Here is a 15,667-nt window from a genome sequence, read left to right on the forward strand (position 1 = left end):
ACGTCAGGAAAACGACACCTAAAGCCTACTGCTACGAACTCAGATGTACAGGAGAAGTACTTTTTTTTTGTACTGAATATTTTACACAGATGCACCATAATAGGCACTCATTTGGCAAGGACGACTTTTTGATCCACTCTTTAACCCGTGTGTTGTCTTCCCGTCAACCTTTTCGACGCCTTTTTTTCAGTTTGTTTTAGCTTTTTCCAACGTTTAAAATTGTTACATTTTTCTTCTACACATTTTCAGCGCTTATTTCTACGTCCCATATTTTCTGATATAAAACAAAAATTGAAAACGGGTCAATGTGACCCGAAGTCAACACAAGGGTTAAAAAGGTACAAAATATTCCCTGACAGTTTAAGGGACAAAGTTGTACCAATTAAGCCTTAATCCAAGGTGGTTACTAAGGGCTTTTCAGTTTTCACACATACCTCATTTGGTCCGGACTTTCGGACTTTTCAGTTTGATCCGAACCAAAATTAGAGGTGTGAAACCTCCCCCGGACCACGGTCCGGATCAAAAGACCAAATTTTGGTCCGACCAAAAGAGGTGGTCTCGGGCCGGACCAAACTAAACCATGGTCCGGTTTGTTTATAGTGTGAAAGCATTTTTTGGATGGTTTGGACTTTCGGACCAAATACAAGAAGCTCTGGCAGGCTCTCCTTGTGTTACAAGACCGGGGAATAGATCCTTTAAGGAATAGCTTGGTGCTTAGTGTGTAGGCTACATGAGAGAGTGAGTGACGGTAAATGCGCTCAGAGCAGACAGCTGTCGGCTATCAGAGCAGAGAATACATCAGCAGTTTATTTGTTAAGTGGTAGTAAATGTACAGTGTAGGTTTCCGTTTGTCTCTGAATAAATTCTCCAGAAAGTTCCAAGTGTCTTGCTTCTCAACATCACAACAAAACAAAAAGAGTCGCGGCAGTAGGGGAGAGCAGCAGTCAGCTGAAAAAACTCCGACCCAGAGAGAGGAGACGAGAGGACGGGGAAGCCTGTCTACAAACCAATCAATTATAAGTATCTGGAGACGCAGCTCACGTATGTGATGACGGCAGGACGTAGTTTTGTCACGTATAGATCTTTAGTGCGCTTGCATAACCGCAGTGTGAAACCAAAACTTACCGGATCAAATGTATACAATGTAACAAAAACATGAACCTTGGTCCGGACCTTGGTTCGGACTTTCATGTGTGAAAACGCCCTAAGTCAACTACTTACTAAAAGGCAGATAAGGGACACATTTGCAAGGAATTTACTCCGTGATTTCTTCCCCAAATTAAGTATAGTTTCAAAATGTCCAACATAAATGTAGCATCTAGTTAATGTAAATACTTAGTTACTTTAATATATTTAGTAAATTAGTGTGCGCATTTGCAAGCTTACTCAGTGGTGAACAGCCTGGACAGATACAATTTGGCATACAAAAAATTTAAGAAAGAACTAAGATATTAAATTCAATATTTTGTCTTTATTGTTTTACTTATTTTTGTCTACGCTGTGACGGCCATAATCTTATTGGATATTGTGGCAGTATCTTGTGAAGTCACAAATGTAAAGTTGTCTCGCAGGTCTTTCATTTCATCATTTCTGAAATCCCCAACTTAATTCAGTTCTGGCTGCAGTCCAAGTCAAGTGACTCAAGTTCACACCCTTAGTTATATATATAAACTTTAATGTCATTAACAATATTACAGTTACAGTAAATGGCATTTATACCATGACTAGAGACAGTAGCCATCCTTAAAACAGTGGAAAGTTCACTCAGACTGACGTTTTTAAGGAAATCTGAAATGCAGCATAGGTAGATTGAGGAAGGAGAACGCAATAGACAACCCTGAATAATGCAACACTGACATCACTTAAGTAATTCAAAGCTAGTCATGATTCAAGTACAAAACACACATATACACACATACACACACACACACACACAGTGAATGGAACATTCAACAAGCAGGCTCAACCAGCATTGGACAGTTAACGTCCCATAAAAAGAAAAGGATGCGTCTCAGGAAGCACTCTGACTGCTGAACAAACATTACAATGTTTGTAACACTGTTTTAAAAAAAAAAAAATGAACCTGCCATAACAGTGGCTAAGAGTTGGGTGTTTTTTATGAATTGAAATTGTAAACAGTCCACCATGCATTGACACCCACTACAGCTTGTGTACAGTGTGATAGTTATTTTCTCCCGAAAATCTCTATGAAGACTGCTGGTTAGCTTCCCCCACCACCATGTTTAGACTGTATCAACAAACTATCCAGTAAACCTGGACCGCAACAAAGAAATGTGGCTGTACACTAAATAGACTACTTAGCATATGTGTGTGGAAGTGACTGTACTGCAGAGTCTAGCAACAGAACAAACAATGCCAACAACTACAGTATCACCTGCAGACATGGTAAAAGCTATACTAATGTGCGACCTCATCCTGAATGGTTTGGAATAAAACCCTGCCAGTGGAAAATGTACAAACAGTATATCATATTTACTGTATAAATAAGCATCTACTATGTTGTCAACATAAAAATGAGTGTTTTCTTGAAGGCAACGATTGGGGAAATTTTGTTTAGTGCTAAACAAATATTTGATACCCAGTCCATCACTAGCAGTGTCTCAAACTACTCAAGAGTAGCGTTGCAACAAACATTTATTATCGGTTCATCTGCGATGTTTTTGATCAATTGTTTAGAATAAGGAAGAATGTTGAAAATAATGTTATTGCCTATATGATAATTTGCTCTTTTCTGACTAACAGTCAAAAAAACAGCAATGTTAGGTATTTGCACTCCATTAACGACTTGTAACAATTTGGTTACATTTTTCACCAATTGACGGATCAAATAATTTCAAGACTACTCAAGAGTAATGCCCATCTTTCAGTGCCAAGTGTTTTAAGGACTTCACCCCTATCTTTATACCCATGAAGACGGATGGGATGTTCAAGTGTCTGTCAGTAATGGAAGGCAACGTGGCTTTAGGTCCCAAGGTCCAGTTTGTTGTAAAAGAACTCTACACTACATAAATGTTTCCTCGAGTGACGAGTTTTAAGCAAATTGGAATGAACAAATGTCATTAAACGCGACAAAACCAGGTCAATCGTACTATAAATAATGGTGGAAAGTGTGGCATTGTTATAACTTGGACCTATAACTTTGGTACACTTAATGAGACATGGATATGCAGAGTATTGACCCATTGTGAGTACTGGGAAAGAGAAAATGACAACATAAAGGGGAAAAGTAATGCCATTTTGACACTTTGTAATGCTCAACTTGATCAAATATTTCCAAACAACGCTCTGTCCAACAATTCCCTTGTAAAATGTCATGTACATACCATTCATTAACTCAGATATGACAATAGCTAGCAATGTTGTCCCATCTTGGTGTGTGAAAGTCGCCCCTCTGTTCAGAAATCTGTAAATAATTCTGTTGCCAAATTCATTTCTCGATCAGGCCTCCATCTTTTAATTTGAAGTAGAAGAACTTCTCCAAGGTGTTGGCACTCTTGCAGTACTCGCTGTCTGGAGGGTTGTACTCGCGACAGTTGGTGATGATTCGCTGCAGGTCGGCAATGAAAAGCTTCTTGGTCACGTAGTATCTATTCTTCAGTCTCTCTGTCATGGTCTTAAGGTCTGTGGGGACAGAGGAGAGAACAATCAATGTTAAAATGAATATCTGGTGTGACAAACAGGAACTAAATCTAACCAGGAAGAAGAAACACTGCTGTCTAATCAAAGATGCTCGCTTGCTCACCGATGGGAAAGCGGATGATCTCGTAGTAATCTGGAGCCTCTGATTTTTTCACTGGTTCCATGAAGGGCCACGCATCAGGGTGAGTCTGTTGAAGAGATAAAGTCCAGGTTAGTTTACATCCTGTAGGTGTGTGTGTGTATGTGTTTTGTGTTCCTGGCTTCGTGTCAACAGGTGACCCTTACCTTTATCTGGGCCAGGAGGTTCTTCAACATGTTGTATAACACATCAGGATCCTTCACCTCTTTCCTGCAAAACGTGGAATGATAAATATGTAAAATATTGACTGTAGAAGAAAAATCGCTTAGGTGTCTTAACGAGGGGAGTGCAAAACTGTGGACTTTAAACCTTAACCTGTTAACTGCAAAGTGTCACAGACACAAATATTAAAGCCATTATGTGAAGAATTTGTAAATGTCTTTTTTGGCGCTCCCCAGTGGTAGTATCAAATTACACACTGTGGCAGACTGCAACAACACAGAGGTTGCCTTCCACAGCACCGGATTATTACATCAGCAAGAACACACGCATCTCAACACTACAATATTGATTTAAATACAGTTTTTTACAATCATTTTGGCACTAATTTCAGAACTTTGATGTAATTTTTCAAAACTCTAGACACAAAACTCACAACCAGTGATCAAAATGCACATTTTTCAAAACTCTCTTTTTTCAATTGCTTGGATACAATACACATAAACCAAAGATCATTTGTTCATTTAACAACGATCACCTGTTCAATATGACACAACTTAACATCAAAATAGGGATGTCAAAATAACGCGTTCATTTCGATTAATTAATCTGAGAAAAAATAACGCGTTCAAAAAAATAACGCAGATTAATCCATTCCATATTGACGTTTGACCCGGAGCCGTTCTAGCCCATTGGACTGAAAAATGAAGGAGGGAGACGAGAATGTGCTGCCTGGATCATTAACTGGAACATTTACTTGTAAAAATCTTCTTCCTGCCAACCCTGGCTACCGAAATCTGGCGCCACTGATATGTCTGCTCTTCTCTCTGGTGCTCTGAAGACGATACAGGCAACACAAACACCGCTGAATGTGACGCTAGTCAACACTATACTCGACAGCAGCTAACGTTAGCCTACCGCTAGCTAGTAGCTGGATTAAACACGGTTAAAATGCTGACAGCTAACGCTGAACGGTGTAAAGTTTGACTGTGTTTTACTGTAGAGGATTCAACACTGGGGTGTAACAATCTGCAGCTGCCGTCGGAAAAACAACACAGACGGTGCGTTCAATGAAACTGGTAAACTACAGCTTTGTGGTGCATTTGAAGTTATTGTAAATGTCCTTTTCCCATCTGGTGGTTGTTATTGTCGTTCAACAGCAATTTACTAGTGAAATAAGTTATTGTTATACATTATTATTATTATTATTATTATTATTATTATTATTATTATTATTGTAATAATAATATTATTATTACAATAATAATAATAATAATAATAATAATAATAATAATACAATTTTGACCATATGGCCTTAGCAATAAACAAGCCGTTCTTTAATGTCACCGACTGTTGTTTAGTACCCTTTGTTTTCTTGTCTTTTTCTACTTTCTTAAAAAGTATCGGTTCAGGCACCGTTAATTATGTATGCGATTAATTTAGATTAATTAATCACAGAATATGTAATTAATTAGATTAATTTTTTTAATCGATTGACAGCCCTACATCAAAGTACTATAATTTCAAATGTAATTCACACATTACATTTCAGATGATTGTCTATTCATTCCATTACAATGATCTAACTATCAATCGATACAACTACTCAAAATGATAAGTAACTGTTGCATTACTCTTAATGCATAGTTGTATGGAAACAACTTATTCCATGTTTAGATCATGAAAGTTTCAAGATAACGAGATTCATTGTCACCAATTAGTGTGGAGCATGAACCAATTAGACTACATGATCTGTGGATGTAAAAATGTATATATACTTTATATATTAAGTACTGTGTGTGTGTGTGTGTATAATAATAATATATATATATATATATATATATATATATATATATATATATAGACTATAGCAGATCAGACTGGGGTTGTACTGGACAGCTTCCAGGTATGAATGTGGAACTGTGTGAATGTGACAGGTCATCATTGAAAATGAGAATTTGTTCTCAATCGACTTACCTGGATACTGTAAATAAAGGTTAAATACAGTATGTGTGTGTACACACACACACACACACACACACACACAGGTCTGTAGTATTCTCTCTACTACAGCAGTACTTTTACAGGGATTTATTTATATGTAGTACCATAATGAAACATGTATCACCTATTTTGTACTACAATATTTAATGACTGTACGAACAATAACACAGTGAAACTATCGGTAGCTTGTGTGTGGGTGATCTAAAGTAACGTTTCAATGGTATTTCACAATACATTTGTTTTTTTAACCAATGATTGTGCAAGTGCAATATTTCATTAGAGATATGAATGCACAATGCAATGTTTTGAACATTGGATAGCCCGTGTTACAAGTGATGACCGTTTTGAGTTTTGTGTCTAGAGTGTTGAAAAATGACATCAAGGTTCTGAAATTAGTAGCAAAGTGATTGTAAAAAACTGTATTATATGCTAAAAGCTTACCCTTTGTCCTTGCTACTGGGTTTCCAGCCGGTCTCTCCTAGAAGAAAAAAAGACGTGAATACTGATAAAACTGACTTTTGAAAATATTTTTTCATTGTACACAAATCAGACACTCACTTATGCCTGGAATGCTCTCCACCGGGATCTGTCGTACTCCCTCTTTAAAGCAGGTGAGACCTGGGTAAACCTTCCTGATCTGGCTCTGTTTCCTCTCAATCAGCTTCTTAATAATCTGTTATGACATTTACGATTATGTGATTATTAAAAACACAAAGATTCACAGCAGAAAACATGTTTTGGCTTAAATGATCACAGCCTCACATACCTCCTTCTGTCTTTTAATGATATGAGAGAGCTCAGTGTAGGGGATTCTCGGGTTCAGCTCACACTCCATGAGAGTCGCTCCCTCGTAGTCTTTGATGTATCCAAGGTATCGACTCTTCGGCACTTTGATGTCTTTGGAAAAGCCCTGCGAGGAAATAAGAAATTACTAAAAGGACAAGGTGGAGCGAGAGGACTGGGGCAGAGCTAATGCACCGGTCATGCCTGCAGTACCTGCTTCTTGAAGTAGCCAATGGCGTACTCATCAGCGTAAGTGAGGAAAAAGAGGATGTTGTGTTTGATGTGGTACTCCTTCAGGTGGTTCATTAGGTGGGTACCGTAGCCCTTACATTAAAAAAAGAGACGAGAGAAAAGAATGTCAAAAATGTGTTTGTTACAAAAGGCATCTCAACACTTCTACTAAAAAACTATTAGGATATAGTATTTATGAGCCAGGCAATCTAAATGCAGAAGAGGTGAGGTGTCATAGTATTAAAGGGGTGATAGAATGATTATATAGGGTATTTTACACGGTTCCTTAAGGTCTCCTAATAGGGTATGTAACATTGGTTGGGCTGAAAATTGCCCGAATGCTATTTTATTAGGCCCTTAACTACCCTGTGAATATGGCTCTCAAATATGGTATGCTCATGAATATTTAGATGAGCTGCGCGCTGATTGGTTTGAGCAAACCCCATAGAAACACAGTGGAGACGAGACAGCAGGTATCATATTTCAGACACTGCAAAGTTATACATTGTTTGTCGGGTTATTTCGTTATTAAATTCACTTCTGAGACTTTTTTAAGCGAGAAATCAACTATATAAAGCTCAAATATAGGCCGTTTTACGAAAATTGATGGCTAATTGCAAATTTGGTAAGACGTGTCGGACTTTAGCTAGGAGCTTCACACAGTCTGACGAGAAAGCGGCAGCCTGAACCTCCATACCCAGTCAAAGTCACCGTTTCTCGGGCTCGGGGCTACGCGGAGCTGGCTGACTGCCAGCTGCCGGCATAACTAGAGTAGCTATATTTACAGTTTGAATTTCGTCACGCCACTTATACAACACGTACCCCAAGGTCTTATAAAGCTAACTATGGTGTCCGATTTCAATTTAATGCATTTTTGTGACCATTAGGGATTTCGTTAGCTGCTACTGTCCCTTCAATCCTATGGGTAAAGATCGCGGCTAGCTGCAGGCCCTGGAGCTCCATCAGGGCCTCGGCATTTTGTAGTCCAGTAACCCAGTAACCGGTGACTTTGCGCGGGTATGGAGCGCCGCTGGCTTCCCTTCGTGACGGAGATCCAGCTAGCTCACAGCGAGTCTATGAAGTGGACACGCCGGGCGGCGAGGCAGCACCGGGCCGCTATCACGTAGCCTGCTGAGCTCCTGCTGAACTGCGACACACAGTCGGACAAATTTTGCAATTAGCCATCAATTTTCGTAAAACGGCCCATATTTGACCTCTACATAGCTGATTTCTCGTGTAAAAAAGTCTCAGAAGTGAATTTAGTAATTAAATAGCGGACCTCTGGAGATCTGCATGACCTAGCTAGATTCAGAAGACTAAGCTGACCTCAGGTCAGTGGTGTAGCCTATGCAAATGTTGGGGCGTGACAAAGACTTGATTGATTGATGGTTTTGGGATCCTGACGTCAGGATCCAGCTTTGTTGAGATTCGCCCGTTTTCAGCGGCAGTTTCAAAATGTGAGATTTGCAGAGGATAGGGGTATCAATGGGATTTTGAGCTTCTATGTATGTCCTATTTACCCTCCAAACTGTCATTATTCAACTATGACAAGGTAAAATCGGTTTTGCATTCTATCACCCCTTTAAGGCAGAAATCATGATGAAAAACTAAAGCACTAAAGGAAAAGTTGGCGATTGTCATTATTGTTACAAAAAGTCAGTATGATGCACCGTGGCTACTTTTGAGAATGTTTTTAGGTATCTCGGACTACCACGTGCAGGAAGTCTTTCTTTTATAACAATTTCATACCTGAAGCAAAAGAAGCTACTACAAATTAAACAGTGTTGACAAGCACCTTGTTAGTCTATTTGGACCGCCACAACTCTCAAGAGAGTAAATAGTTATTAAGTACCTTAACTTGCTCATTGGATGTGACAGCACAGAAGACAATCTCCGTGAAGCCCTGAGTGGGAAACATCCTAAAACAGATGCCTCCAATGACGCGGCCATCTTTGATGAGGGCTAGGGTCTTGTGCTTCCTGTGAATGTTTGGAGACATCAGAACAGTGCACAGGCATCTGATGGTGAGGTGTGGTACGAGAACATTTACTTACGGGTCAAACACTAGTCGTGTGATGTACTCTTTGGGCATGCGAGGTAATTGATGAGAGAAGACATTCTGCAGGCCCACCAGCCACATCAGGATCTTCTTGTTAGACTTCTGGGAAAGTGAGTTTCCAATGACGTGGAACTCTATGATTCCCCGCCTCTCCTCCAGCCTGGCAGTCTCATCACGGGCAGCGTTTGGCGTCAGCAGATTAGTCTAGCAACATAAAGATATAAACTGTGAGTACTACTGTCGAAATGTGTAAAAATAAGATAAGATAAAATAAGACCTTTGCCCGACTTACCTCTGGTCCAAGCATAGCAGCAGGGTCAGTGATTGTCATCATGACTTCATTGACCAGCTCCATAGGAATATCTCCCATCACACGGATCCGCTTGGCATCCTCCAGGGTCAGTGCCTCCGGAAGTTTACGCTTCTCTCCTAAACAGACGACGACATTACTCAGCTCAAAGCAACGAGAGGAGACAGCTAACAATGATCTTTGAGCCATCAGAGGGTTTTGTTAATCATAACACCATGTTTGTTTGTTATTTGGGTTTATTACTATCATCAACCAGTAATGTATGCATGTCATAGAAGTGTGATGGGTGCTTTACAATGGCTTTCAATGGTACACAATACTCCATTAAGTCTTTTAAATGCATGAGGTGTTTGTGAGGTATCACTGTAGCTCCCGAGAGTCTGCTCGAGAGGTCACGGAAAACCAAAGAAGCAGAGCTGACAGACCTGTGATGGGCTCTGCGCCTCCAGTGTCCACACTGGCCAGAGAGGAGATGCTGCTCAGACCTTTGGGCAGAGCAGGGGAGCCGGACACTGCAGCAGGACTGATCACTGCAATGGAGAGATGCCGACGTACAGGTAATTAATTACAAACTCTACAACAGGAACAGTGACAGCAGCGACATATATTTACTATCATACCTACAATAGAATAGTCATTTTACAACGAGTTTATGTTTGCAACCTTTGTATAATAAGTAAAAAAAGCAATAAAGCTAAACCATTATAAAACAGTATTCAGCAGTATTAAAAATAGTGCAAATAGCTCATATAAGTATATTTATATTATATACCTATCTATACTTTCGAATGACTCTTTAACTTCTTATACCACCTCAATTAGGATTTTGGAGTTGCACGACTGGAATCATTATTTCTGTACATTTTTATTTGCACTATGCACAAATCACGTATATGACCAATGATATTGTCCTGTTTATAGCTTATAAATGCCATTTCTTTGTGTTATCCGTTCTTTATCTGTTTACCCTGTTTCTTCATATGCTGGATTGTGAATTCTCCTCTGGGGGTGAATAAAGTGTTATCCTTTTACTCTAAAACTGAAGATTTTTTGTAATGGGATGATTTTGCATCAGATATAAACCCTCCTCACCGGTCTGATGTCCCAGCTGTGTGCCGTCAGAGGCGGGCATGGTGAAGTCGGCCTCCCAGATTGGTGAATTCTCACCATAGATTTCCTCCTCCAGCATGGACAAGAACCTGATGTCATTCAGCATAAAAAGTTATTTCAAATGCAAATATTAACAGAAGCCGATAGCTGCAGGGGAAGCAAAACAAAGCTGAAACACCATGGCCATGAGAGCAGAGCTACAGTAATGAATAAATTGTCTTCTTTTTTCATGACTGAATTTAAAGTTCACCAAATAAGTTGAATCTCTACAGACTGGTTGATATAAGACTTAATTGTGGGTATTATCAAAAGAGACCTGTTTTTTTGTGCTATGGAATCCAACTGCAGGTTTTTCTTTCTACATTAGGACTTGTTATTCCCCATCTTTCAAAATGATTAGTCAGCATTTTTACTACTTTATGTCACAAAATAAGTATGTGGCTTTGATATAATCAAATTACAGAGCATGACCTTTTATCTAAGGATTTATGCTGCTTGGTTAATGCTTATTGTGCTCAGGTGCCTGAATGCAAATCCACAATAACCTTGTCTAGCAGTGCAGTGATGTTTTTTTTTGTTTTTTTAAGCTAATATACAAATATCTGGTGAAAAGGGATACTTCATTGAATCAAAAATATTTTCCAGCTTTCACTGAAGCTCTTAGAAAGACTATTTCAAGAGAGTCTGCTTACTTGGGAAAATGTGTGAGGATGAGTGTGCGTTTTTCTGGTAGCAGTTTGTCCTTCTCCACTCTGAACTTCTCCAGAAGCTGGCGTCGGGTCACAGTGAAGATGGATTTGAGCAAACTGCGGCCGAACACGTGAGTGGTTTCATAGCGCGGCAGGCTGTCGTTACTCTGGGGCACATGGCAGTAGCACAGCCACCTGGGAGTCGTAAGGAAAACACTGCTATTGTACAGACTGATATCAGCATCAAACACAGAAATCTAACAAGTAAAAGCATTTACCTGCTTTCTTTAACAACAACACACCCACACACCTGGTGTAGTCCACTTTGTATGCTGTCCCATCGTCTTTCTGAGTGCGCTGGCGATACTGCGTTGGTGTCTCCAGCTTCCAGTAATTTAGGCACAAGAGGAACATCTTTGACAGCTCAAACATGGTCTGCCTTTCCTTTGGTGCTAGGTGGCTGAATTTATACTGAACAAAATTCAAAACCCCCTTTGGAGGAAAAGGAAACAAAATATCAATAAAAAGAGGCAGAGTAAGATGAATTTAGATGAACAGGTTGTGCACACAGGACACCACCTACTGTCAAAAATCAATACAATACTACAGGATACACAAGGACAGAAAGCACAAGAAACAAGCATGCCTATCTTCAGAGGCCAGCAGTATAATCCTGTGGCTTTTGCAGCTACTGATAAACATCAGGAACTGACCTGAAGATGGTTTTAGTTTAGTTCACCTGCTCGATGTTGGGCTTTTCAAAGGGTGGACTTCCGAGGGATCCCTCCACGACTGGCTGGCTCATCTGCAGGATGCATTTCCTCAGCAGCTATGGGAAATGGGGTAGAAAGGAAGAACAGTGTGGATTGTTTAATGTTAAACTGGGCAAAATAATTTATCATGCACATGGACTCACATTTATTGGTAGGTCTGTTTTAGGGCTGCACAATATAGTTTTTTTTTTTTTTTTTTTTAAATTGTCATTGCAATATCAACTGGCGCAATATACATATTGTGAAAGGCTGCAACATATCGCAAAAGACACTGAGATTTTTTGTGTTGGTTGAAAGAAAATATCAGTCATTCTTTTTCTTAGTGCTGCCCTTTATGTTCAATTCAAGTTCAATTTGTTCAGTAAAAGAAAGTCGGAAATGATTTCCTTGTATTTGTTTTAAATTCAACGAGCAATTTGTTGTACTTTAGCAGAATACTAAAAAGCAGCAGAACTGACAACAGTTTAATGTGTTTATTTATCGCAAGTTATATCATTATCGCAATAGTCAACAATGTTATTGAATATCGCACATTTTCTTCATATCGTGCAGCCCTAGTCTGTTTTACCTGATGTGAAATCCACTTTGGCTTACCTTGAATAGGTAGAAGTAGACCTGTTTGGTGTCAGTGTCCTCCTCTTTGTGGACAGACATGAACAGGTTCTCCACGTCCACCACCATCCCCAACAACCGGTTTATCTCATCCTCAGACACATTCTCCAAGTGGGACACATGATCAGCTGTAAGCAAAGCATTAAATAAAAACAAAAGTCAAAGTACAAACATACAAGGTGTCAAACAACATTGTGAATCAAAAGTCCCTGCAATATAGCTGTATTTTATATTGGGAGAAACTAAGGCTGGGGTGTATAACGTTTTGTGGAGGTTGGTTAGTTTGTACCCAGAGCATGTCCACAGCTGCGGCACGGCTCGCTCAGGCTGGCTGCTTGTTGTTGCAGGTCCATACGTGTGGCTGAGGGTGGATTTGGGTTTTTCCATCCATTGCACTTGCATGTGTCACTAGCCTGAGAATAAGCACAATATGCTCAACACACCAAATAAAACGACTTAAACAGTAACTCAACTGCTGTTTTTTGTACGTCAATGAATGACTAAACAGTTAACATTAATGCTTTCATCAAAGATTTAATGTGAATAAGTATCCGGGAGGCTAGCTAGCTAGCTAGCTACAAAAGTTAACAATTACGTTAGGTCATTTGTTTATGTTTTTGTTTGCGGTGCCTTGGCCGTGCTACCATTTCCCACCCAATATAGACTAATGCTAATACTACCCGAGGAGTGCTTTGTTGTGGTGAACTTTGGCTAGCTAAGCTAGCTACCTTGCATGCGGAGAATACGCCAAGTTTCTCAAGCTTTTTCGCCCGTGGGAAAGCTCGGACTTGGGCTTTCTTCTGGCTTGCACGTTGTTGCTGGCTAAGTCCCGGTCTAGCCGGGTCACTATTCGCAGATCCAGAGCCTGTCGCAGCAGTACTGGAACCAGCTGACCCAGAAGACTGGACTTGGAGAAGCCGGGGTTGCAAGGCCTGCGCCGCCGGGTCCGACATGTCCACGCTGCTAAACTGCTCTTCCTCTGCTCCCGTTTACCTCATATGCTGCCTTCAAGTGCTGTCGGCAAAAAAAATAATTTACAAGGACCGCACGCAGCAATGTTTCGAAATGGAAATACTATTTTGAGATGTTCCCATTAAAATAGAGGTCTTAGTATACAAAGACTGCGCACAAGTGATTATACGCTTGAAACAGACTTTTCACAGTATCACTCAACCTTTCAATGTACAAATAACTCCAAGATGTTTTGGCTTAAACATTCCCAAATGACGTGACCACCAAGAAAGAGGCGTCGTTATGTTCATCTACATAGAGCGTTATCATCCATATAGCTTCATATTCACGTAATCACTGCAGTCTACACCTGCCTAATTTCAAAGTTTTATTTTGAATATCATCACCGGAAGTTTCTCTAGCTATTATGTCTACTTTGATTCTCGTGTGTACGTGTAGATAGATCATGGTTGTCTTAGATAAACTACTTTATAATTTTATCTGGAGGGAAAAGCCCCATTATCTAAGGAAAGAAGTTAGAGGCAGTGAAAAACAAGGAGGTCTGGAGGTTCTGGACTTTAATATATTGAATAATACCTTTAAAATTCAATGGATTATAGAATTTCTGAAGTCAAGAATCCCAACAGTATCTGGAATGCTTTTCCTGCATACTTGTTTAAATCTATTGGTTGCATAAATTTATTTTTAAATGTAATTATTCTGTTGACAAAATCCTGATTACATTAGCTAACTTTCACAAGCTGGCCCTTTAGCCTGGACACTAGTAGTCCTCATAGATACTTTATCTGGAATAGTACAGACATTGTGTACACAAATAAATAGCTCATGGTTTGACAATGGAATTGTGTTAGTTGGGCATCTCTTAAATAAGAATGGTAGGCCTATGTTACTGTCAGAATTCCTTCAAAAATTTGAACCAGATTTAAACCACACCTACACAGAATATGCCATCATTTTTTTATGCTATTCCTGCAGGTTCTCTTCGATTTTTAAGATGTGTAGATGTGAATTTCACATAGGAAAACATTGTTTCTAAAAAAAATTGTTATAGAAGGAACTGATATTGACAATAAGTCGTGCAGTAACATACAATATTAGGAATGTTTTGACTGTACCATACTTTCTATTGTGAGTGGGCATGTGAGCATAAACTATTCTTGACAAATATTTTATTAATAATAAGGTAAAATAATTAAGACATTGCATCAAATTTACCCCGCCAAAGAAGTGCCAAACCCTGCTTCAATCGATTTACTGTTGAACTGTCAAGTATTGCACCTCACCTTCTGTTTTTTATTCTTATATGTTAAGTCAGTATTGTACTTTGAGAGCAGAGATTAACCGGAGTCAAATTCCTTGTTTGTTTGCGCAAACCTGGCCAATAAAGCTGATTCTGATTCTGAATAGAACGCACTCAGTCGCTCGTTGGCTCGAGGCTATTTAAAATCATGAGCGTTCACTGCCCTCCAGTGGTCAAAGTCATAAACTGCAACATATTACATTCGTAAATGTAGCGTCTATGCAGGCATAATGCCATGCTACCACTTTCGGTTTTACGTTTTCAAAATAAGGTGATCATTCGAAGCAATCGGAAAACAAACTAAAATGATCATACAATGATCGTGCTATTTCTTTTGCGGTTACCGTCACAGATTACAGCTATATCATTTTATGTAGAAATTATATCGATATTCATTCTGATTGATATTATTTAGAGGTACGGTCAATAAGCATGTTATGTCATGTTTATTTTGCTATCAAACAATATGAAGCGCTAACGTTACTATATGGATTTCAATATACAGCCCTGCAATAAATATGACCTTATTACTTACCAGTAGACAGAATATTAGAAACACACGCAGTCACTCTCGCTCTTTGTTGTGTGTCAGTATGGCTTGAATAGATCTTCGGTTGTAGGCTACATATGGGTTGTACACAGAACTGTTGTTTTTGAATATTCAAGTGCACTTGAAGGCAACACGCCTCGCCTGTGGTGATTATCAGTAATGTAGTCTGTTGACAGTGTTTTTTTCCACTCTGGTTAAGCCTAAATATAAATAAACATGATCCCAAAAAAAAGATAATCAAAGCAAATGTTCCACTGATGGTTGTTACTAGTTGTAATAAAGAAAAAGAAAATATTCAGTCATCAATTTTGGAATA

General features: G+C 39.3%; 1 protein-coding gene across 1 annotated transcript; it reads right to left on the reverse strand.

Moving 5' to 3' along the window:
• Nucleotides 1-1,661: 1,661 nt before the first annotated feature.
• kat2a (K(lysine) acetyltransferase 2A) lies at nt 1,662-15,560 on the reverse strand. Its single transcript, XM_031312980.2, has 19 exons — nt 15,337-15,560; nt 13,258-13,543; nt 12,819-12,942; nt 12,512-12,657; nt 11,884-11,973; nt 11,455-11,636; nt 11,148-11,339; nt 10,438-10,544; nt 9,771-9,875; nt 9,328-9,464; nt 9,031-9,239; nt 8,829-8,955; nt 6,959-7,069; nt 6,729-6,872; nt 6,521-6,635; nt 6,404-6,440; nt 3,946-4,009; nt 3,764-3,848; nt 1,662-3,642 (listed from the first exon to the last, which is right to left on the reverse strand). The coding sequence occupies exons 2-19, from the start codon at nt 13,480-13,482 to the stop codon at nt 3,449-3,451; spliced, it is 2,394 nt and encodes a 797-aa protein (XP_031168840.2). The 5' UTR covers nt 13,483-13,543; nt 15,337-15,560; the 3' UTR covers nt 1,662-3,448.
• Between the last annotated feature and the right edge of the window lie 107 nt (nt 15,561-15,667).

Source organism: Sander lucioperca, chromosome 21, assembly GCF_008315115.2.
Source record: "Sander lucioperca isolate FBNREF2018 chromosome 21, SLUC_FBN_1.2, whole genome shotgun sequence".
Lineage (NCBI taxonomy): Eukaryota > Metazoa > Chordata > Actinopteri > Perciformes > Percidae > Sander > Sander lucioperca.

Coding starts and splice junctions, on each gene's coding strand:
- kat2a (XM_031312980.2), bottom strand. CDS start 13,482: ATGTCGGACCCGGCGGCGCAGGCCTTGCAACCCCGGCTTCTCCAAGTC. Junction 12,658..12,818: donor CAGCTGTGGACATGCTCTGG/GTACAAACTAAC, acceptor CTTTGCTTACAG/CTGATCATGTGTCCCACTTG. Junction 3,849..3,945: donor ACCTCCTGGCCCAGATAAAG/GTAAGGGTCACC, acceptor TCTCTTCAACAG/ACTCACCCTGATGCGTGGCC.